This window comes from Urocitellus parryii, chromosome 8 (assembly GCF_045843805.1).
Source record: "Urocitellus parryii isolate mUroPar1 chromosome 8, mUroPar1.hap1, whole genome shotgun sequence".
Classification (NCBI taxonomy): domain Eukaryota; kingdom Metazoa; phylum Chordata; class Mammalia; order Rodentia; family Sciuridae; genus Urocitellus; species Urocitellus parryii.
Window position 1 is genome coordinate 61,666,305 of NC_135538.1, and position 24,665 is coordinate 61,690,969.

The window sequence follows — 24,665 nt, forward strand, 5'->3', positions numbered from 1 at the left end:
CCAGTGCTAGTATGGCTTCAGATGACAAGCGGATGTTATTAATATTCACTTCCGGGTGAGTCCTATCGTGCGCCATCTTGTCTTGTTCGTGAAGAAGTAGAAGCATCGAAAAGGGTTGGAGAGGTATTGCAAGAACCGTGGCGACAGCAGTGTTCCGGAACAAGAGTGGGTAAGTGATGAAGAACAATTGCACGTGGGGACTTGGTGGATTATTACAAACCTCTTGGTTGCTGTGGCCTAGGTACCATGAGTTAAATAGGCTGCGTACGCTGCTTGGCGTGACTGCTGGAACCTCATTCCCTTAAAGCAGCAGTGTCTGCCTGACTTGGTGAATCAGAGCGGTGCTGTCTATAAAAGGGAAATGTTATTAAAGAGAGCGCGCACTACCTTTTCTTCTAATTTAAGAGTTTCTTCTTGGATGAGACCGGACTAATTGTTGGGCTCCTGACCGGCCGTTAAGTACTGCGCGTGCGCAGTGGGAACTCTTCTGGGGAGGGGGTGTTGCGGCGGCGGAGGAGGCGGGGGCCGAGGCCTGGAGCTTACACTCTGCGCGGCTCCAACTACGCAGGCGCGGCTGAAGGCCACTGCGTCCTGTTAACTACAATTAGGTGCCTTACTTTTTGTTTTTCTTGTGTTCTTATCCAGTGATGGACATTATGTGTTAAGCTTCACAAGGAAACAGGTAGTATATTTTGGTTGTTTTCGTCTTATAGTGAATAGTATCGTCACTTAAATTGGGCTTTGGACAAATTTTGATTCTGGGTGATTAAATTGTTAAATTAACATTCTAATTTAAAATCCCTTATTAATCTGTTTCCCTCCCTGAACCACGTAAAGCAAAGTAAACCTGAAATTTCTCATTTGAATACAGTGAAAACAACAAAACATGAACAAAAAGATTTTACTCTGGGATTTTTGTAAAGTGTAAAAGGGCTATCGGGAGAGTAATAGTAAATCAGTTCTTTTAAGATGTCCTTGAGAGACTCTGTTTTTAAAAAGTTATTAATAAACTTTATATTTTAGAATAATTTTTGATTTACAGAATAATGGAGCAGATAGTACATAATCGTCCCTCCTTTCCCGTTTCTTCCCTGATAAGTGTGGTACTTTTTGTTACAATTTATGAAATGATATTGATAAACTGTTATTAACGGAGTCCGTGGTTTATTACTGTTTCCTTAGTTTTTTAAACTGTAGTTATTTTTTCTCACCAAAATCCTGTTTGGGGCACCACATTACATTTAGGTGTCATGTGCCTTTAGTCTCCACTGGCCTGTGAGAGTTTCTCAGGCTTTGTTTATTTTTATGACTAAAATGGATTGAATTGTGTCCCCCAAAATTCATATGTTGAAGTCCTAACTTCTTTACTTCAGAATTTGACCATATTGGAAATAGGGTCCTTTTTTTTTTAGTTGTATGTGGACACAATACCTTTATTTTATTTTAAAGTTTTTATGTGTTGCTGAGGTTTGAACCCAGTGCCTCACGTGCCATACCACTGACCCTAGCTAGCCCCAGCCCTGGAGATAGGGTCTTTAAAGAGGTAAAATAATATCATTCTCATGGGCCCTAATCCAATTCAATATGACTGGTTTCCTTAGAGATTTAGATGCAGAGGGATCTACAATCTGAAGAGAAAAGCTTCAGAATGAAATCAATCCTGCTGAAGCTTTGATCTTGGACTTTCAGTCTCCATGATTATGAGGAAATATATTTCTGTTGCTTAAAGTAGTATTCTGTGGTAGTTGGTTATGGCAGCCCTGGCATACTTCTGTAGAATAACCTTTACATTTTTGAGTGTTGGTCAGGTATACTGGAATTTGCCAGATGTTTTCCTCATGATTGAAATGCTGTTACTGGTTTTGGGAGGATGATCACTGAGGTAAAGCCCTTTTCATCACATGCTATAAAGAGTACATACTCTTAGTGTGACTTAACATATTGATAGTGAGTTTGATCATCTTCCTGAGATAGTGTTTGTCAGGCTTTACCATTGTTAAATTACCACCTTCTCTCCTTTCCATGCTATACATTTTGGAAGGAAGTTGCTTTGCATAACCTTTAGTAATGGAGAGTTATTCTCCCCCTCCATTAGGGTGGAGTATTTTCACAATTTATTTGGAAATCTCTATGGGGGATTTGTCCCTTTCCTCCTGTTTGTTAATTTATTTAAGTATTTATTTATTTGTTAGTGAGGCTTTAACCCAAGGGTGCCTGACTTCTGAGCCATGTCCTCAACCAATTTCATTTTTTTATTTTGAGACAGGGTCTTGCTGAGTTGCTTAGGGCCTTGCTACATTACTGAGGCTAGTCTTGAATTTGGGATCCTTCTGCCTCAGACTTCCAAGTTGCTGGAATTACAAGTGTGTCTCACTGTGTCCAGCTTAATTAAACGTTTATGTCAGTGTAGGCCCATGGATGTTTATTTTATAATCTGTTACAATCCAGTATAGCTTCATTTTGATTTTTAAATTGTTTCAGCTTTGACCATTGGCAGCTCTTTCAATGTGTGTACTGTTCCTCTTTTATTTATTTTTTTTGTAACTCTTTCGTATTTCTTGGCACCATAAGATGGTCCAGTCACATATTTCCTGCCCCAGTCCTAGAATCAGCTCCTTCTCTAAGAACTCATCGTTCTTTTATTGCCAAATGACATAGAACTAAGGTGTAGGTGCATAAACATGCTCATTGCTAATTGTCACTTTAGGCCTTTATTTTTCAGTTATTACTAGTTTGGGGGGCATTAGAACCAAACTATCCAATTCTGCATTTTTTTTTTAGTACTGTTCCTCTTTTGAACTACAAGCTGCAAAATATTTCACTGTATACTAAAATGCATGTGAAATCAAATCATTTTTTTTAACCACATTTCAAGAATAATCTTTACCAGTGGCATTTCCACCTAACTTGAAATTAAACAAATGAATTCTTTTTGACTTTGAGGTCACTTGTGTGTAAGACTGAACTGGCAGGTGGAAAGAGGATCTTTGTATTTTGTGACTTTTCAGCTTTATGTTTGATGTGAGAATAATTTTACCATATGCATCAAAAGGACAGGTGTGTTATAGTCTTTTGCAGGGAGGTGTTCACTGGGGATTGAATCCAGGGGCACTTAACTGAGCCCTACCTTTTTTATTTAGAGACAGGGTCTCACTTGAGTTGCTTAGGGCCTTGCTAATTTGCTGAGGCTGACTTTTTTTTTTTTTTAAGTTGTAGATGGGCACAATACTTTATTTTATTTATTTATGCAATGCTGAGGATCGAACCAAGGGCCTCACACATGCTAGGCAAGCACTCTACCACTGAGCCACAACCCCAGCCCCGCTGAGGCTGACTTTGAATTCATGATTCTCTTGCCTCAACCTCCCAAGTTGGTTCTATATCTTTGCATTTGATTCATGAGGGCTTTAAAACACCAAATTTTAATTCTCATTCATCTCTGTCTCACAGTCTGTGGGTGACCTTTGCAAATATTAACAACTGTTGTCATTTTAGGAAACTCAAGAGACAGGATGATTGTAATACAAAATCATTTTAGAAAGGAATAAGCTAAATGATCATTTCTTGACTGTATTGGTTTCATAGAGTTATCATAACAAATTACCACAAAGTGGATGGATGGCTTAAAACAGCAGAAATTTATTTCACAGTTCCAAAGACAGTCTGAAATCAAGATTTGGCAGAGCTGTGTTCTCCTGGGCTGTAGCGTCCTTCTTTGCCTCTTCCAGCTTTTGGTGCTTTCTGTCAGTCCTGGCCTAGACTTGTAGACTCCTCACTTTAACTTCTGCCACTATTGTCACATGACATTCTCTGTCTGGGTGTTTGAATCTTTTGTCTTGTAGGGAACCCAGTCATTTGTTTAGATGTCACCCTACTTAAGTACAACCTAATCTTAAGTTGAGTACACCTGCAAAGACTATTTCCAAATAAGGACACATTCACAAGTATGAGGGAGTAGGACTTCAGCTTACTTTTGAAGAGGCTCAATTCAGTCTACAACACTGATGATAATCATGTTTTTTATTTGTAGCAGTGTGATAGTTTTGATGATGCGGTATAAACCTTGATTTTTTAAAAATCTTTCTGATCTTCCCAAATCCCAATTGTTTTCTAAGGATATTACAGTTAACTTGACCGTGCGAAGAAATATACTCTCAAAAAAAGGTTTACAATCTGACTCATCAGTCATCAAATTTCTTCAAGTTTAAAAAAACTTGAGTCTATTGATCTTTAAAATTAAGTCTAAAGGAAGTATAGATAGATTTGGGTCGAATTTTGATGTTATAAAAGGACAGCAGCAGTATTAGAATGTCATTTTCATGACCAAATATTAATATATTTACTTGGTAACATTTTAGTGAATGAGTATTTAACCACTTAGTATGGACAGAGTAGTGTAGAGAATTCAGATATTGTAAGATATTTCTTCTCCCCTCAAGAAGATTCTTCTTTAAGCCAAGACAAAAATATGAAAACTCATTACATTTTCCCTGTAAGAAGTACTGTGTATATCATCTTTAAATTATTAAGGAACATTTCAAACAATGCAGAAGTATAGAGAAGTCCCATGTTTAACAGTTACTAACATTTTCCAAATCATTATTAAACCAACTGTAAATGTCATTTTCAATGGTATATTTTTGTGCTAGTCATTAAACCAAAGTGATCCTGAAGGTGTAGCTAAGTTAGAGCACTAACCTAGCATTTTGGAGGCCCTTGGGTTTGATCTGCAGCAGTGCAGAACAAACCAAGGAACAAAAGAACCACAGTGAATTTAAAAACACAGTCTGCCCTATCAATGGGTTCCATATCTTGTGGGTTCAACCAATTGCAGATTGAAAGTACTTGGGGGGAAAAATAACATCTGTGCTGAACATAGACCCCTTTTTTTTTCTTGTTATTATTTAAACAATACAGTATAACAACCTTTTACATAGTATTTACATTGTATTAAGTACTATAAGTAATATCAAGATGATTTAAAGTATATAGAAGTGTGTGCATTAGTTATATGCAAATTTACACCTTTTTGGATAAGGGACTTGAGAGTTCACAGATTTTGGTGTCCATGGGCATCCTGAAACCAATCCCTCATAGATACTGAGGGACAAAGCATGTCTATCTGTTGATTACCCAGTGAAAGGCTTTTCTACTACTTCTGTTTTTCACATTTTGTATTTGTTAAGTTTGTTAATAGTGACGATATTATGGTGAAAATGAAGAAAGAATAGGACGTCTAAATTCTTAGGTACTTGTTTTTTAGTTAAAAAATAATGAAACCTTTTATCAAGTGTTGAGTTATATTGAAACATATATAAGAGATAATATTAAATATCTAAATATATCTGATCTTTGCCTAAAATCTCTTCTTTTTCTACAATGTTCAATGTAACTCTAAATTTAGTTTTCATGACCAGAGGCGCCTCTTTTGGACTAAATTATAGAAATTTACTCTATAAGAAATGAAATAAAGGTCTGGTGATTTGCCCAGTGTCTCTTAGTTAGGTGATTTTTGTCTTAATTTTTATTTTCCATATCAGTCATTACTGATTATGCTCATCAACTTCCCTTGATTTATATCTTTTAAAATCTATATATTTTGAAAAGTGCACTAATGATAAAGTCATTCAAAGAGTGCAGAACATCATAATCAAAAATCAAATTTCCCTGATCTCTATTTATGTGTCTGTGTAAGTTTTTCTCGCCACTAACATGGTTTGTAACATATCTGTCATAAAAATCTACCTTATTCATTTAAATGACTGAATAGAGGTACATTTTTTGGTTCATTTTTATATCAATACCCTCATCCAGGAGTCTTTCTTGGTAATCAGATCAAGTTTCTTAATTCCAAATTTAATTGAAGCACCTTAGTAGCTCCTAGCTTTTTTTTTTTTAATATTTAGTTTTTTGTTGTAGTTGGACACAATACTTTCATTCTATTCATTCATTTTTATGTGGTGCTGAGGATCAAACCCAGGGCCCCGCACATACTAGGCGAGCGCTCTACCACTGAGCCACAACCCCAGCCCAGCTCCTAACTTCTAACTTCTTCCATGACTTTTATTGTCACTTTCTTTTCTTTTTTTTTTTTAAATTCTTCTCTACTTTTCACAGTTTCACATCTTTTTCTCCATTTTTCTCGGCTTAAATTTATCAAACACTATACTTGAATAGTAGCTTCCATAAGAACTTTCAGAAAGAAAAGCTTTGGGATACATAACAGTTGTTACATTATAAGTGATTGGTTTAAAAATATAGAATAATGGCTGTAAGTAAAACAAATCAGACAGTCAAAATTATGTAAGTAAAACTTCTTGGTATATAGGTATATATCTGAAGTTATTGTTCTTTTTTAGAACTTATTTTTAGGAGGGGGATCTCAGTAAGTTGTTCAGATAGATCTTGAACTTAAAATCCTCCCCTCTCAGCCTCCAAGTTGCTAGGATAATAGGCATATGCAGCTATGCCTGGCACTTTTTTTTTTTTTAAATCAACCTATGATTTGGTGAGAAGTAGGGACAATAAGACAAACGAGTTCTTCCAAAGATAAAATGAAAATCTGTGTAAGTCTTAGATTATTTCTGGAGAATAAAATGCACTTGAATAGGAAAAAAAGGGCCTTATCAACTTTTTTAAAAAACCTGTTACCAGAAGTATACTGAGAAAGTGCTGGTAATGATACTAACCACCACTAATTGGAACTTTCTGTGCTGTTTACATGTATTTTTCACTATAATCCTATGAGGTAGTCATTATGTCTTCCATTGTTATAGGAGGGGAATTCAAGGATTAAAGACTATTTTGCCATGTTCTAATAGCTAATAAATAGGTAGAAGTAGGCATCGTGAACCACAGCTTATGCTCTAAAGTCTAGGTGACAAGTGATGATCAGAAAAGTTAAAAGGAGAACTGAAAAAATTCATGACATCTATTAAACTTGAGTAAGAAAGGGAAACTAGTGATTTCTGGAAAAGAAAATTTATGTTTCGGAAATGGTGTAGGTAGTTATATGTACTATTTAATCATTAATGTGGTTTTACTGTTAGAGTTTCCAGTAGGCACCTTATAGAACTCTGTCTACATCGTGTAAAATTTAGGATTGAAAAATCCATGCATTGAATTCTTTTTTTTAATATTTATTTTTTAGTTATAGGTGGAAACAGTGTCTTTATTTTACTTTATGTGGTGCTGAGGATTGAACCCAGTGCCTCATGCATACTAGGTGATCGCTCTCCCTCTGAGCCACAACCCCAGCCCCCATGCATTGAATTCTGATAAAAGCTGTTAAAATTTGGAAACAACAGCAAAGTTGTGCTTAGGTCAGCATATTCATTCTCATAAGTATAGGTCAACAAATTTCTTATTAACCCTGAGAAGTACCATAAACAAAAAGACCACTCAGTTATTATTCATTTGGTATTGTCCTGTACTGTGTGGAAAATGAAAAGATGGAAAAAATTTTCTTTGTTTTTGTTTGTCTTTGCTAATTTTCAAACAGACTTTTATAGAAAAATCTGAATTAAGCTAGGACACAGTGGCATATGCCTGTAATCCTGGCTCCTTTGGGGGCTGAGGCAAAGGGTTGGTGATGCAGCTCAGTGGTAAGGTACTTGCCTCATATGTTTGAGGCCCTAGATTCAATCTGAGTACCACTGAAAAAAATTGAATTAATGCATTTTATTACCTTATTTTATACCATTTAAGTTAATGCCAGGCAGACAAAAATATTTTCAAATGTTTGTCCCCTTTTTCTCATTTTCTAAATTGTTTGACATTATATTGTATGGTGAATGGATTGTTCAAGTAGATAACACATTAAGAAAGTGTTTTAAAAAAAAGATTTTAAGAAGCTTTGCCTCTTTATTTTCAGTGTATCTCTTTTCCTTAACTTTATAATGGTAAAATAATTCCCCATTATCAAGTTAACAGAAAGTAAACTTTAATGTGGAAATAATCACACTTTTATGTTTTATCTCTGAAATTTATTCTATTGTAATCGTCATAATCTAAGAACATACACATTGTCCCTCACACCATTCCAGTATATAAATATTTGTGCTGTTAGGTGAATCAAACTAAGTTTCAAACAGAAGGAGAACCTCTGAGTCAGTTAAAATAGCAGTTGGTATTGCTTTTTGGTGTTTCCTTTTGATTTGTTAACTTTAATTAAAACTGAAATTAAAGTTACTTTTTGAGGGCTCTGATGACTAATTTAGTTTAAAGGACTTTAAAGTTGGGAAATAAAGGAGGAAGTGGGGGTAGAAGAAAGAAACACTGAAAAGATTTAAAAAAGAAGTATATTTAGCTTGTAACTGATGTCCAATTCCAGTTGTGGTGCTATGTAGTACTAGTTTTGTTTTCTTCTACTGATGGTGATGCGATAAACTATATTAGTGTAACCAGAAGACAAGTAGTTTTGCCTTTTAAAGTAATCGAGATAACAAAGAAATGTACCACCCCTGATCCACAAAGAAATCAGAATCAACCACTAACAGAACTATATAACGTTCTGAGAATACTGCAAAGACTTGAATTGCATTTCCCTAATTTGCTAATGATGTAGGACATTTTTTCATGTATTTGTTGAACATTTGTATTTCTTTTTTTGAGAAGTATTTATTTGCCCTTTTATTAATTGGGTTGTTTTTGGTGTTAACTTATTTTGGATTCTTTATATTTTCTGGATATTAATTCTCTGTCAACAAATAACTAGCAAAAATTTTCTCCCATTCTGTAGGTTCTCTTTCACATTCTTGTTTCCTTTTGCTGTGCAGAAGCTGTTTGATTTGATGCCATCCCATTTATTAATTCTTAGCATTATTTACTAAGTTTTAGGGATCCTATTGAAAGTTGTTGCCTGTTACGTTGCCTGTTGTATACATTTTCTTTTATGAGTTACATAGTTTCTGGTCTAATTCCTAGGTCTTTAATCTGTTTTGAATTGACTTTTGTGCAGGGGGAGAGAGAAGGATCTAATCTCTCTTTTCTTGAATAGGGTTATATATCAATGATAAAGTATGAAGATAATAGACTTGTAGGAATTTAAAATTTTTTATTAGAAAAGTTTTCAGGATTATTTACAAAAAAGCAGGCTAGTTATGATGACCCACTCACAATTTTTCAATCTATTTAACATGTTAAGAAACCAGGTCTTGGAGATTCTCTCACTTTCTGGCTTTGTCTGATTGTTTCTTCAGATATTGTTTATGTCATTTTTTAAATCTTCTATAGTTTCTTTAGTTTCAGTTAAACATTTTTGGTAAGAATATCCATAGTGATTTTGGGAACATAGTACTTCCATTCATAGACACCTCACAATCTTTGGGGATGGTGTTTTGGTAACCTGTGAATTTGATTTCTCATCAACTTTTCTTCCAAGTTTTCCTGAATCGATTATTAGATTTGGCATTATGGCAGTTTTCTAATTCTATTCCACTGTCTGCATTTATTAACTATAATTATAAGGAGAAACTTTCTTCATCAGCTATCGCTATTTAGTTAACTCTTTTTCAGGAGTCATTTGGAGAGAGAATAAAAACTTTGTGTAATTTTCAAAATAATCAGATTTCCAGAAAATTGTATATACTTATATTTTTACCCTTTTTAAGATAAGTTGATTAGAGCTTTTCTTTTTTTGGCCACCAAACTCTAACATGAGCATTAATATAAAATTTTCTACTCTTTCTGACCAACCTAAAAATTCTAGTCATCTCTGATAATATATTGATCAGAATTTTAGAGCTCTAATCACATTAATGTATCATCATATAATAATTTCTGGTGTGTACAGATAAAAAATTAAAGAACTTGCAGTGTAATTTTTTTAAACTGTTTAATTTTTTGAAAATAGAAAATCTATATTTTTAAAGAAAGAATGTGGGATCAAGGAGGACAGCCTTGGCAGCAATGGCCCTTGAACCAACAACAATGGATGCAGTCATTCCAGCATCAACAGGATCCAAGTAAGAAAAAATTGAATTTGATAAGGAGTGGGGCGGGTATTTAGAAATGGAGAGGTGATAGGTAACAGAATTGGGATTCATTTTGAATCATTTTATGATCAAAATGTAACTTTTATCATTAACAGCCTTGCCATAACATATGTAATAAGAATTTTTCTTTGAAAGACTTCCCCCAAGGATAGAAAGCTTTATAAAGATTTTACATATTAGTGTGTGTTGTTTTTCCAAAGAAATAAAAAAGCATAAAATTTACTGCTTGAATAGAGCATACTTTAATTCTTTTTTTTTTTTTTTTTTTTTTTTTTGTGGTGCTGGGGATTAGAATACAGGGCCTTGGGCATACAAGGCACACACTCTACTACTGAGCTATATCCCTAGCCCCTGTTGTTAATTCTGAATCTTACACAATTAGATCAAATTCAGTATATTCTATACCATAGCACTTTTAAGATTTCTTTTCACTATGGAATATTTCAAGCATATATAAATGTAGAAGAATAGTATAGGAAGCTTCTCCCTCTCCCCCATATGTTTCTTTACTTTAACATTTGTTTATGTTATGGCCAACTTTATAATCTGATGCCATTTGTTTTTTTATTATCTACATAACATTCTGTTATAGGATCATACTATAATTTAACAAAGCCTACTTTTGGATATTTGTTTACAGCTTTTTATTTTTGAAACATCATAATTTTGTGTACATATCATTATTAACTTGTTTAATTTTTTTTTTAAGTAAAAGAGCTAGGTTTGCTAGGTTGCAGTTGCAGATTTTGAAAGTTAGAGATACACATTGCTAAATTTAACTTCATCCAGATTATGCCAAATCTGAATTTCACTGAAAGTATGTGAGATTGTCTATTTAATTTTACTGAACTGAGATGTGAAAAAGATGTGTCCCATTCTGTTTTATTTGTTTTATTAATAATATTTGATCTTAAGCTGGAGAAGAAGTGAAGAGACCTTCAAGATAGTGAGGGACAATGAGTTTTGAGTGAAGAATGACTACAAAGTTGTTAAGGAAAGTGTATTTTGACTGGAGAAGGGAGCCTTAAAGAAGAGCAACCCGGAGAGGAGCAGGGAGAGATAACTATACTTATTCAGATCTATAGGATCAAAGGTAGGCCTGGAAAGAAGAATATAGTACATGCTAAGGAAGAAAGGTTGACTTTGATTACTTTTATGGTGGTTTAAAAAGAGGCAACAGGAGACTTTTTAAAAACTTAGTAAAAGTAAGATGCAGGGCATTAACGTCCTATGAGTTAGTATGAGTAATGGGTTAAAAGTGTCTTTGTGGAGTTCATTTTAGAAGATGTTAAGTAGATTATGCTGAGGCCTGAGTATGGATTAGTTTCTAAGCATCTTTTGAGGTATAACATTCTATAAAATTTTAAAGTTTTATTAAGGAATAACTGAGATGCTTGTTTTATTAGAGGCACTGTTCTTTTTTAGCTCCTACATTCTGAATGCTAAATTCTGTGTTAATTTACGTTAGGCCAGATTGACTGGGCAGCATTGGCCCAGGCTTGGATTGCCCAAAGAGAAGCTTCAGGACAGCAAAGCATAGTAGAACAACCACCAGGAATGATGCCAAATGGACAAGATATGTCTGCAATGGAATCTGGTCCAAACAATCATGGGAATTTTCAAGGGGATTCCAATTTTAATAGAATGTGGCAACCAGGTTTGTTTACATTTTCCAAATTTTAGGACTGTTTTTAAAATAAAGTGAAGGTTAATGGTAAATTAATTTGCTTAGTTTTATGACTTCTTGAAATTAATGCTCTTTAAAGAATAGGCAGTCTCAATTTGATTTGACCTTGACATTTAGTGGATAAAATTATTCTGTGCTCATTCTGCTAGCATTGTGGCACTCAGTTTGATTCTTTTCTTGGTTCTTCATTCCTAGGCTGACAGGGGCTGGGAACACTCTGGAAACCTCACTTGGCATCTAGGGAAGAGAGCATTCTTTGTCTCTCTGTTGCAACCTCTGGCCTTTTCAGAAGCAGCAGTGGCAGAGTACATGTCTAGCCTCTAATTAAAGAAAAATTGTGTCACTATGTGACAAATAAGTCTGTCGAATATACTCTGCCCCTACCATCCACCCATCTTACTCTTTCCTTTTTTCTGATAGTGAAGATCTTCCATAAGTTTCTGTTTGTTTTATTTTTTGTTTGTTTTTTTTTTTAATTCACAGTATGATTTAGATTCCTTGGCTAATTCCATGGCTTGTATTTTTATTGTTTTTTAATAATCACTTTAAACTATTGATAGAAGAATTTCTCATTTGGGTATGCTGATGGTGAAGTCATATTCCCGTTTCCCTATTTATTGTTTCTCATGTTACTATAAAAAATGGAAATACAGGAAGGAATTCCCTAACACTATTTTAAAAATAACAAATATTCTAATTTTTGATATTGTGAGGTGATTTATTTCTAGCTTTCCTGAAAGCCAAATTTTCTCAAGTTTGAAAATGTTTTAATCCCCAAGTTCAAGTTTATACATGACTCACCCTGGCATCCCCATTCACCAGTTTCACTCTACTGGTTTTCTTTGTGACCCTGGTAAAGTTATTTAACATCTGTGTGCCTCAATTTCCCTTCATGAAATGGGCAAAAATAATACCTGATTTCCCCTACCTCACAGGGATGTTGTGAGGATAAATGTGTTCATGGAAGAAAGAACTTATATAAAAATTTAAGTATTATTTTTATGGTGTTATTGAACAAGAATAGAAAAATTCAAAAAGTTTCTGTGGATTTATGTTACATTCGTTAAAAATAATTTTGGGCATTTGATTCCCATTTGTTTAGGATGTGAATTAGAATGGATTTAACTCATTTGAATTATTTATAAGATAGTTTAGTTCTTTGCCTATTTGTAAGATATACAAAAGGAATTTGACCAAGAAGTCATAAATTGTTTTTTAAAAAATCTGTTTCTTTACTGAAAAATCTAGCTTTCTTGAAATCTTGAAAATTTGTGTTGATTTTGTTATAACCCCCTGTTGAATATTTTTATGCCTAAATCCTAAATAGAATGGGGAATGCATCAGCAGCCCCCACACCCCCCTCCAGATCAGCCATGGATGCCACCAACACCAGGCCCAATGGACATTGTTCCTCCTTCTGAAGACAGCAACAGTCAGGACAGTGGGGAATTTGCCCCTGACAACAGGCATATATTTAACCAGAACAATCACAACTTTGGTGGACCACCCGATAATTTTGCAGTGGGGCCAGTGAACCAGTTTGACTATCAGGTGAAAGATATTTTGTTGCTTTAATATTGTAGATGTGCACGTAATCCATTTTTGGAAGTATCTCATCAAGAATACCTAAGATATGTTTCACTTTTCAGAGTTGTACAGATAAGCATGTACAGTGTCTCAGAAAAGTTATCAATTTATTAAAATTATTAGATTTTTATTTTCTGTTTTTTTATTTGATTAGGAAAATAGTATAAGAAACATTAGAGGAAATTTTGGGTAAAATTAAAAAATGTATAAATTCAATAGTTATATGATGCTTTGTTTCTAATTTCAAAGTGATACATTTAAATATTGAATAAAGTTTAGAAAATGCACAGTAGTTGAATACATTATTTATCAATAATAGATTATTTTTAAGACATTAATAATACACATGAACATAGATCATCTTCCTAACTCTAGGTCCTTCTGCTATGTAGAATTATGACTTTTCTAGTGGCTTTGTTGTTGTTGTTGTTGTTGTTTTCCCATTCCAACATGACATATTAATGGACTTGTACATGATATCCTTTGTAACATCCAGTTCATTCCTAGGGACATAGAACTCTATGGGGAATAGTGTTATTATGTGAGACTTTATTTTCTGTATTTACTCTGCTATGGTCTACCCAGAAGTTATAATGCTAGATGACATTTTGAAATAACTGATTGCAGTTGTTACTTTATAAACTGAGCTGTCATGATTTAAAATTTGAAAAGCCCCATATAATATTTCACTAATTCCAAGGTAAATTTGGTAATGTATTTGCCTTGAGATCGAGTTAATATATATCCAGATACTGGTTGTATGCTCTCACTTTCTATACATATATGGTGGTTTTATTTTATTTTATTTTTTTAAGAAACATAGTGATAGAGAGCTTCTACTTACCCATTTTACTTGTGAATCCCATGCTAACAAGACAAAGAATTTTCTTTATTGGCAACAGGCCTTAGAAAAGCCTCTGAAAAATAGCAGAATTGCAAAAAAAAAAAAAAAAAATTACTGTAACAATTCATTTCTTTCTTTGCTTATACATAAATAGATTCTGCAGGATTATAGGAACAACTTGAATTCAGTAGAAAAAGAAAGTTTAAATTGACAAGAAATTTCCTATATTTTCTAATTAAAAGAAAATTTGATATTTCATGTATTGGTGCCAGTAGGGCTTCTATACAATTGAAAATAGTGTATCAGCTGAGTTTTAGAAGGCTCTTTACATTTAATAGGCAAAAATCTTTATCTTTCTTAAGAGAAGTAAGCCTAGGTTCTTGGGGCTTACAGAAATATCGGTGGATGTTAGAACCATGGAATTCTTGGATTTGCTGCACACATGGATTTCTACTGTCCCAGTTCATAACACACGTGTGTCCCAGAGAGTGTATTTTTTTAAATTGAAGAAAAATAAAATGCAATACTCTTTCAGCATGGGGCTGCTTTTGGTCCACCGCAAGGTGGATTTCATCCTCCTTATTGGCAACCAGGACCTCCAGGACCTCCAGCACCTCCCCAGAATCGGAGAGAAAGGCCATCATCATTCAGGGATCGGCAACGCTCACCTATTGCACTTCCTGTGAAGCAGGAGCCTCCACAAATTGGTAGCTATTTAAGTTTGTTGAACCACAATTGGCATGATTTCTTTATCACTGTAAAAAGGGTGTCTTTATTTTCTTAAATTGTTTTAATGCCTCTGATATGTTAAAAATTGGTGCTTGAAAACCCTATCATTTTAATAATATAAAACCTTAAAATTACACAAAAGATGCTGATTTATAAAAGATTTTGAATAGTCTTTAAATATTTACCTTAAGTTCTATATTTTGTGATAAAATGCAATTTTTGATGACTAGAGAATCTTGCAGTTTTCTTCAGTGTTGATATTTCAGTACATTATGCAGTTCTATGAACAATTCTCCCTTTTTAAACCTGACTCTTCTCCATCTTGGGTCTTTTTTTACTTTCAGTTCATCTGGTACATTGTGGCCAAATTAATTTTCCTTTAATTATTTCATTCTCCATAAGTATTTTGGTAGAAAACTTTAATTTTTAAATAATCTTAAAGCTAATTTATTGCCAGTGCCAGTTTACATAAATACTACCTTTATCTGGAAAGTTACAATTCATCTAACATTTAATTGACTAGAACATTTAAGTCTTTTCTTTTTATATTTTAGGAAGATTCTAATTATGGCTTTTTTAACTTATTTAATGAATTCTTAGTGTGAAAATTTAGTTGTGCTTTTATTTGACTCTGCTTTCATATTTTAGGGAACAACTTAATATAGAATTTCACCCACACACATATTACTGACTTTTTAACTTTATGCATATTCATTTATCTCTTTAAGCTTCAGTTTCTTCACCTATGAAAGAGATCAGATAATAATGGTAATGTCTTCTGACTTTTGTAAGGATTAAATGAGGTGACAGTTTAGTGTGTGTGTGTTTTGTTTTTTTTTTTATTGTGCCCTGGCAAATTATAAGCATTTGAACATATTTGATATTACTTTGAAAATGGGATGGTTTTAAAGAAAAACATGATATTGATGGGCTTTGTGTTTTATTTTTACTCACAAGTTTGTAGAAAACCAAGAAGGAACTCAATTGTATGATTTTTGCCTGACTTGTATATATTTTTTTGGTGTAAAACAGATGCAGTAAAACGCAGGACTCTTCCAGCTTGGATTCGTGAAGGTCTTGAAAAAATGGAACGTGAGAAGCAGAAGAAATTAGAAAAAGAAAGAATGGAACAACAACGTTCACAGTTATCCAAAAAAGAAAAGAAGGCCACAGAAGATGCTGAAGGAGGAGATGGCCCTCGCTTACCTCAAAGAAGTAAATTTGTAAGTAGAATCCTTTGGCAAGAAACTCCCTGTGATAATTTTGTCTGTGCAAAAAGTTTGAGATTGATAATTATAAGAAAAATTAATGTTTCTGACATTACTTGCAGTAAGTATTCTGGGGTTTATTTTTTATGTATTATGGGAAAAAAGATGAAGGAAAGAGGAACTATGAGTTTATAAAACATTTTATTTCAGAAAGAGGTTATTCCATCAGATTCTGAATTGGTCTAAACAAATCTATATTCTTTCATTGTTGTTCAGCTGACTCCCTAAAACTATATTAAATGGCAGTAGAGCTCTGGGATTGTGGCTAAGTGGTAGACCACTTGACCTAGTATGTATAAGGCACTGGGTTTGATTCTCAACACTGCATATAAATAAATAAAATAAAGTCCATTGACAACTAAAAAAAAAAAACTTATATGGCAATAGAGAAATAACTCTGCCCTTCTTATGAGTAAATACTTACACCTAAGGATGTAATATATTTCATTGTTTTTGACATGAGTAGTGAAAATCAATGTGTTTTAAGTCTTTTAATCTTCATTCATCAGTTAAATGGCATGAGAAGTTTAGGAATTTTTCTATTCAGCATTAACATGTTCCTAGCTGGTATGACAGCCACATCAGTACTCAATATGTAACTCAGGAAACGGGTCTTCCCCTCAGGGCCATTTTCTTCTTCAAAGGTAAGTTTCAAGTACAGCAGGATAACTGGATTTTGGTCTTTGGTTTTCCTCAAAGATCTTAGGTTAATTTTATTTTTCTTCCAAAACACCTCTGCCAAATCTATTATATAGATGTTATGAAATGAGAAAGAATAAACACCATTAGAATTTACCTTTTCTAAAGATCAAAGAAGATCTTTATATGACACAGTGGCTCTCCAGATTTCTTTTAGTGTCTTAAAATAATTGGAGATTGTCCTCCCAAATGCCTTTGTGTTTGTATTACATATATTTGTCCCTTGGTTCAAATAGTCTTTCCATAACAGTATTTAAATAGCTATCTTATCTTTTCTTAATAGCATTGCAGGGAGTTATGATAATGGGATTTTGGGGTTTTGTTGCTGCTGCTGCGGTTGTTTTTGACTAAGCAAGGGTCCCCTTTTTAGGGTATGGTATCTAGATATTGAAACCTAAAACTATAAAGAGATACAGACAAACTGCTGGCATTTTCTTAGTCTCAAGTAAACCTAATTTCTTATGTATCTGTCTACTGTTAAGTTTCAGGGCAAGCTGAGATCTTGGAACCGACCAGGGATTTTTCATATTAAGTCACATGTTAGGTAAATGGCTTAAATATATAGTTGTAAAAATTATTTTGACTAGTACTGCTATGGTCCATTTATCTAAAATTCTACAGGCCACTTATTTTGGGGCCATCCTGTATAATGGATATCAATTAAATTTTGTCTCTGACTGGGATATTTTTCTGCTTATTTATAAAATAAGGTCAAAATTGACCAAAGAGAAAAGAAAATTGAAAAAATAATTTATTTTCATCAGCCTCTTTACATTCCTTCATGGGTTATACTTTAAACTACCAAATGAAATCTGTACTACAAAAACGTAATTTAGAGGGGCTAGAAGGGTGCACAGTGGTAGAACACATGCTTAGCATCCAGGAGTTTGATCCCAGCACCAAATAAGAAAAACAGTGTAATTCAGAGAGCAGTTTCACTTGTATGTTTTCATCAACTTTAACTTCAGGTTTTGTATTTTTCATAAAGATTTTATATTATACATCAATTTGGACTACTTACTATTTTTGTAGGATAGTGATGAGGAAGATGAAGATACTGAAAACATTGAGGCTGCAAGCAGTGGAAAAATCACCAGAAGTCCATCTCCAGTTCCTCAGGAAGAGCAAAGTGAACCAGAGATGACTGAAGAAGAGAAAGAATATCAAATGGTATCATGTTAAGTTCTTATTATGTATAAGGATTTGTGTATAATGTTTTAAAATTGATTGGTTATCTAAAACATTTAAATGGAGGAATCTGAAACAGTTATGAACTATTTCTTCATATATGTAGATTGCTAGGCAAATTATGTCTACAAGATTCAAATAATACCCCTACCACTACTACCCTGAAAGAATTTGAATAATATAAATAAATCACAAAATCATAACCTATAAAGCATTTATTAAGCTCATTTCTTAATATCAGTGATGTAATTAAACTGGTTGAGACCCAAGAGAATATGTTGATCAGTTACTTAAAAAAAAAAAAAAAAATTTAAGATGTAGATGGACACATTACCTTTATTTTTATTTATTTATTTTGGAACCAGGGATTGAACACAGGAGTGCTTAACCACTGAGCCACAACTCCATCCCTTTTTGTGTCTTATTTAGATACAGTGTTTCACTGAGTTGCTTAGGGCCTGGCTAAATTGCTGAAGCTGGCTCTCAACTCATGATCTTCCTGCCTCAGCCTCTTGAGTTTCTGGGATTACAGGTACATACCACTGTGCCTGGCAATACCTTTATTTTTATGTGATGCTGAGGAGTGAGTCCAGTGCCTCTCTCATGCTAGGCAAACACTCTACCACTGAGCTACAATCCCAGCCCTGATCTGTTATTTTCTAAGGTTTTTTTTTTTTTTTTAATATATATTTATTTTAGTTGTAAATGGACCTTTATTTATATGCGGTACTGGGACTCAAACCCAGGGCCTCACACATGCTAGGCAAGTGCTCTACCACTGAGCCACAACCCCAGCCCCTTGTTTTGTTTTTTAAGTAGAAATACTGAGAAAGATTAGAAGAATTTACAGAAAGATAAGTTTAGGAAGCACTGGGATTGAACAGAGTTAATTGTATTTCTTCATTTTAATAGTTTTTAAAGCCTCTGTTATCTATAATGTATATTGTCAGTTTGTGAGATTAGGAGAATAATGTGATGTACTTCCCAGAGGTCTTTGAAACATTGAGATAATACCAATTCAGTCTGCTCTCATTTTAATAGATGGGTAATTAGAAACATAGAGAGGGTAGGGGACTAAGAGTCTACATTTCAAACAATTTTTGGTAGCCAAATCAGTGCAAAAATCCAGTTCATGCTCCAAACCTAGTATACTCTCCATCTTATGCGACATTAACTCTTATTTAAATAGCTGTTATAGTTTATGAGTTACATTATGGTAGTCAAGAATAAAAGAACTTCATCTGGTAGTCCTTAACTTTCCTTGCCCTCTCCCCCATTGATATTTTTAACCTAACCTTAAGAAGGGATTAAGAAACTGATACCGTACTGCTTACCAGTATTATTAAACAAAAGCCTACTTCTTTAATTTTAAAGCACCTATAGAAATTTTTATTAGGAACTATTAACTTTTTGTGTCATTCTAGAATAAAAATTCAGTGTTTGGGGGCAGAAGTGGTAGAACGCTTTCCTAGCACATGTGAGACCCAGTTCAATCTTCTCAGGACCACATTAAAAGAAATTAAGTAAAAACAAACAAAACAAAGAATTCAGTGTCTCTATAGATTAACTTTTTTTAAAATCCTCATGACTTTGGAATTTTTAAGTTTCAGTGTTTTAGAATAGCTTTCAAGATAGATTGTTCTTGGAATGGCTGCTCTGATCTCAAAATGCTTGATGAAGTGACATATACCTATAATCCCAGTGACTTGAGAGACTGAAGCAGGAGTGTCACAAGTTGGAGGCCAGTCTCTGCAAGTTAGCAAAACCCTGTCTCAAGATAAAAAATAAAAGCAGCTCAGTGGTAATGCACTCAGTAGTAATCAGTAATCAGTCCTTAGTACCAAAAAGAAAAAAAAAAAAAAGGCTTTGAATTTTAACTTTTTGAAAATACCAAGCTGTATTCTTGACTATAATAATAAATAAGAAACTGTGTATAAATATTTTTCCTTAGATGTTGCTGACAAAAATGCTTCTGACTGAAATTCTGTTGGATGTCACAGACGAAGAAATTTATTATGTAGCCAAAGATGCACACCGGAAAGCAACGAAAGGTATATTGTGGGTGTTCTTGGTTTTGTTTTTCTGGGGGAATTTTGGTTTTATTGATTATTTTGGACTTTTGTTGTCCTCTGAATTATTATATAGATATTTAAATAATCTCCATGCATGTTTTAACTCTTTGGGAAAGATTAGATTCATAAATACCATATTAAAACTATACAAATATATTTATCTGACCTACCTGAACACAAATTAGCAATCATGCTGTTGTCCTATAACATGTATTGTGGCAAATTTCTGATGTTCAATTTATTTCACCTGATTTTTTTTTATAGATACCATGGTATCAATATATGACTTATAGTATAATATATTTGACAATGAATTTTTAATTTGCACTTTGTGAATTTTCAGTTTTATCACTTATAATTCTCACAGAAACAAGTGATTTCCATCCCCCCATGATTTTAGTAACACTTTAAATACATATTGAAGACAAAAATTATGTGCTGTATCTCAGAAATACAGTTGTACTAGTCAACATTTTTCCTAGTTATAAACCAATTTCAGCTCACATCAGAATTAAAATTTCAAAGCCAGACATGCTACTGGTTTAAAATGAATGTTATGTTTTTAATGTTTCTTCTCTCCCCAAAAAGCAGCAATAGTAGTAGATTTAACAATACCATAGACTCTCATGACTATGAAATCGTGGCTATTTGTGTTAACATGTTGTTCCTGTTGTTGATGTGATACAAAGCTCCTGCAAAACAGCTGGCACAGTCCAGTGCACTGGCTTCCCTCTCTGGACTCGGTAAGTGTTTTCCTTATTTGTGAGAGGGCCTAAAGGGAAAAAAAAAAAATCACACTTACCTTGTTTCTCCACATGTTCTGTATTGAAACTGCACTATTCTTACTCATTTTATAAAACCTAGATCTCAGGGTTATATCAGTTTCTAAAAAGCTTACTTATTTTTTTTTTTTTTTTTTTTTACTTAAAGCAGTCATAGTCGGACTATTAGAAATGTAATGGTTAATTGTAGGTTATTGGGGCAAGTTGAATGAAGGATTTCCTCATTAATTGCTCCAATATGTATATTGTATAAATGTATAGTTATATATATAGTTTGTACTTAAGAGGTCATAATTTAGCCATGATAGTATCTAAGCTCACTTTCAGAATTATTGCATACATACCTTAGGCATTTGTCTATCCACTAATGCTTTTAATGGCTTTTATATGAATTGTATTGCAACAAGTCAAGTTTTTACATAGAGAAAAGGGTCTACTTATCATAGGATAACTGTAGTGATGTGTTCAGAATTTGCTGTTTGCATGATACATTATCAAGGTTCTAAAACTTGAATTTGCCTTTTCTACATCTTTATTTCATAATTTTTGTGAGGCACAAGAGAACTGGGTAAAACCAAATGCCCATATGGTTTTGTTATGGTTACTATTTAGATCACTTCAGGGTGGGGAGTAGTTTCAGTGTCATATCAGTTTTGTACCAATGAGAATTATACTAATTTTAGGGGAAAAATGCTTAATATCCTACCTGAGATTCCTAAACTTTGGACAATGAAAGATTTAACTTTAGAAATATTTTCAGAATCATCATAAATTCTATTAAGATAGTTGAATTGATTAAGCTTTAGTGAGACTTTATTACTACCCTGTTAAATGGTTTTGTTGGCCAGTGTGGATAGTGAAACAGCCATTATCATGTTTCCATAATGGTGAAAAATATATAAAATACCCCAGAAAGAATAAGTTGTCTCAGTATTCAAAAAACTCCTTAAACATTTGAATTTATGCTTCTCCCCACCCCGAATAAGCATATTCTTCCAGGAAAAGGCAATAAAAAAAAAATGAGCTTTCTTCTCGGACCTTAAAAAGTTTTTAATGATAGCATAATTTTTTCATATGATAGACTGAGCTTTATGCACACAGGTGGACTGGGTGGTTACGGATCAGGAGACAGTGAAGATGAGAGGAGCGACAGAGGCTCTGAGTCATCTGACACTGATGATGAAGAATTGCGGCACCGAATCCGGCAAAAACAGGAAGCCTTTTGGAGAAAAGAGAAAGAACAACAGCTATTACATGATAAACAGATGGAAGGTATATCTTTTAAACTATCTGGATAGAATGAATTTTGAGTCTAGATTACAAGTAATATGTGTTATAACTGAAACCAAGGTCACAAATTTTTCATTGTTTTAGGAGCCATTCATTCCAGTGGCTGTAAGCTAATCTATTTAGGGCAACTTTATTTCTTGTTAAAATTGTTGAAATGAAAAAGAAGATTTTTTTAAGTGGAGGAATGTTATTTGTAAGACTGTTGACAAGTAGGTTGGATATATGGGCATAAGGAAAGAAGGCCTAGAAATTTTTTATTTAAAATACTTTACCTGAGGACAGCTTTTAAGGGTTTATATAATACTAGGAATAATGAAAGAGAATATTAGAATTTCTTTTTTGAAAAATGTTAGACAATTTTTAAAGATGATTTTTAAGAGTTAGCTGCTCAAATTTTTCTATGAATCACTTACTTTCCTTAAGTTGCTGTAATTGAACAAAAGGGAAAACTTTTTTCCCTTCATATGCATCTCCACACTTTAATACTCTTTGTGACTACCAGAATGGTAGCTAATTAGTAACATGTAGTTATTGAGTATTTGGAATGTGGCTAGCCCACACTGAGAGGTTCTGTAAGGTATAAAATACATACTAGATTTCAAAGATTATACATTAAAAAAGTAGAATATTCAGTTCTAATATATTGGGTTAATAAAACATTCTAATTAATTCCTTCTGATTCTTTTTACCTTTTTAATGTGGCTACTAGAAAATTTTTGAATTTCTTATGTTGTTTATATACTAATTCTATTAAATAGTGCTGCTTTATTGTTAGAACCTGATACCTTGAAATTTGGTAGTATAGGTTTTTTTTGTTTTAAGTTCAACTTTTCATAGCCTTTCTTTTTGTCTTTTTCTGTTTCAGAAGAAAAGCAACAAACAGAAAGGGTTGCAAAAGAGATGAATGAATTTATCCATAAAGAGCAAAATAGTTTATCACTGCTAGAAGCAAGAGAAGCAGATGGTGATCTGGTTAATGAAAAGAAAAGAACTCCGAATGAAAATACGTCAGTTTTAGAACCAAAAAAAGAGCATAAAGAAAAAGAGAAACAAGGAAGGAGTAGATCAGGAAGTTCTAGTAGTGGTAGTTCCAGTAGCAATAGCAGAACTAGTAGTACTAGTAGTACTGTCTCTAGTTCTTCATACAGTTCTAGCTCAGGTAGTAGTCGCACATCTTCTCGGTCTTCTTCTCCTAAAAGGAAAAAGAGACATAGTAGGAGTAGATCTCCAACAACTAAAGCTAGACGTAGCAGAAGTAGAAGCTACTCTCGCAGAATTAAAATAGAGACTAATAGGGCTAGGATTAAGGTTAGAGATAGGAGAAGATCTAATAGAAGTAGCCTTGAAAGAGAAAGACGACGAAATCGGAGTCCTTCCCGAGAGAGACGTAGAAGTAGAAGTCGCTCAAGGGATAGACGAACCAGTCGTTCCAGTCGCAGTAGGAGTCGAGATAGGCGTAAAATTGAGGATCAACGTGGAAATCTTAGTGGGAGCAGTCATAAGCATAAAGGTGAGGCTAAAGAACAAGAGAGGAAAAAGGAAAGGAGTCGAAGTGTAGATAAAGATAGGAAAAAGAAAGATAAGGAAAGGGAGCGTGAACAGGATAAAAGAAAAGAAAAACAAAAAAGGGAAGAAAAAGATTTTAAATTCAGTAGTCAAGATGATAGGTTAAAAAGGAAACGAGAAAGTGAAAGAACATTCTCTAGGAGTGGTTCTATATCTGTTAAAATCATAAGACATGATTCTAGACAGGATAGTAAGAAAAGTACTACCAAAGATAGTAAAAAGCATTCAGGCTCTGATTCTAGTGGAAGGAGCAGTTCTGAATCTCCAGGAAGTAGCAAAGAAAAGAAGGCTAAGAAGCCTAAACATAGTCGATCGCGATCCATGGAGAAATCTCAAAGGTCTGGTAAGAAGGCAAGCCGCAAACACAAGTCTAAGTCCCGATCAAGGTAGTATACTTTTTAAAGTATTTTGTCTGATTTTTAAAAAAATTTGACTGAATTTATTCAAAGTTGAAAGTGTCCTTTCTCTCTCTCTCTTTAATAAACTCAGTTTGGTACTTGGTACTTGATAAATGATCATAGTTTTAAATAATGTTAGAAATCCTATATAATACTATTTATTTTAAATTGCAGATTTTTAATTTCAAACACATTTTTATTTTTAAATTTTGTCTTTTCCCTTTTTTTTTCCAGATCAACAACCCCTCCCCGTCGTAAGCGCTGAGGAATGATGTGGCAAGAATGCCATGATGTTGTTTTAAAAAATTCCATGAGTTTTAAGGGCTTGTCTCATTATAGAGGCACATTGTGGCTGTGTAGGTGAAACCAGAATCTTTTTTTTTTTTTTAATCTGTAAATAGGTGTATTTTTTTCCAAATGCTGCTCCAAGTTACTTAATAGGATTTCTTTGTATTACTTTTTTTCAAAAAATAGTGCATAATAAGACTATAAACATGCCATTCTCTTTCAGCTGTAATGTTCTTAAAATTATTCTCGAATGTACTGTGATGTCAATAAAG

At 33.6% G+C, this 24,665-nt stretch overlaps 1 protein-coding gene across 5 annotated transcripts; it reads left to right on the forward strand.

Moving 5' to 3' along the window:
- Window positions 1-28: 28 nt before the first annotated feature.
- Pnisr (PNN interacting serine and arginine rich protein) lies at window positions 29-24,561 on the forward strand. 5 transcript variants are annotated; one of them, XM_026402515.2, is made up of 12 exons: window positions 34-169; window positions 9,854-9,965; window positions 11,464-11,652; window positions 13,010-13,233; window positions 14,649-14,820; window positions 15,875-16,065; window positions 17,842-17,979; window positions 19,949-20,048; window positions 20,759-20,812; window positions 21,953-22,123; window positions 23,007-24,093; window positions 24,340-24,561. In XM_026402515.2, exons 2-12 carry the CDS (start codon window positions 9,878-9,880, stop codon window positions 24,368-24,370), a joined length of 2,445 nt encoding a protein of 814 aa, XP_026258300.2. In that variant the 5' UTR covers window positions 34-169; window positions 9,854-9,877; the 3' UTR covers window positions 24,371-24,561. The 5 variants fall into 5 exon arrangements, with proteins under 5 accessions (XP_026258303.1, XP_026258304.1, XP_026258300.2 ...); XM_026402517.2 differs by having other exon boundaries at window positions 23,007-23,651; XM_026402516.2 differs by having other exon boundaries at window positions 9,873-9,965.
- The last annotated feature ends 104 nt before the right edge of the window (window positions 24,562-24,665 follow it).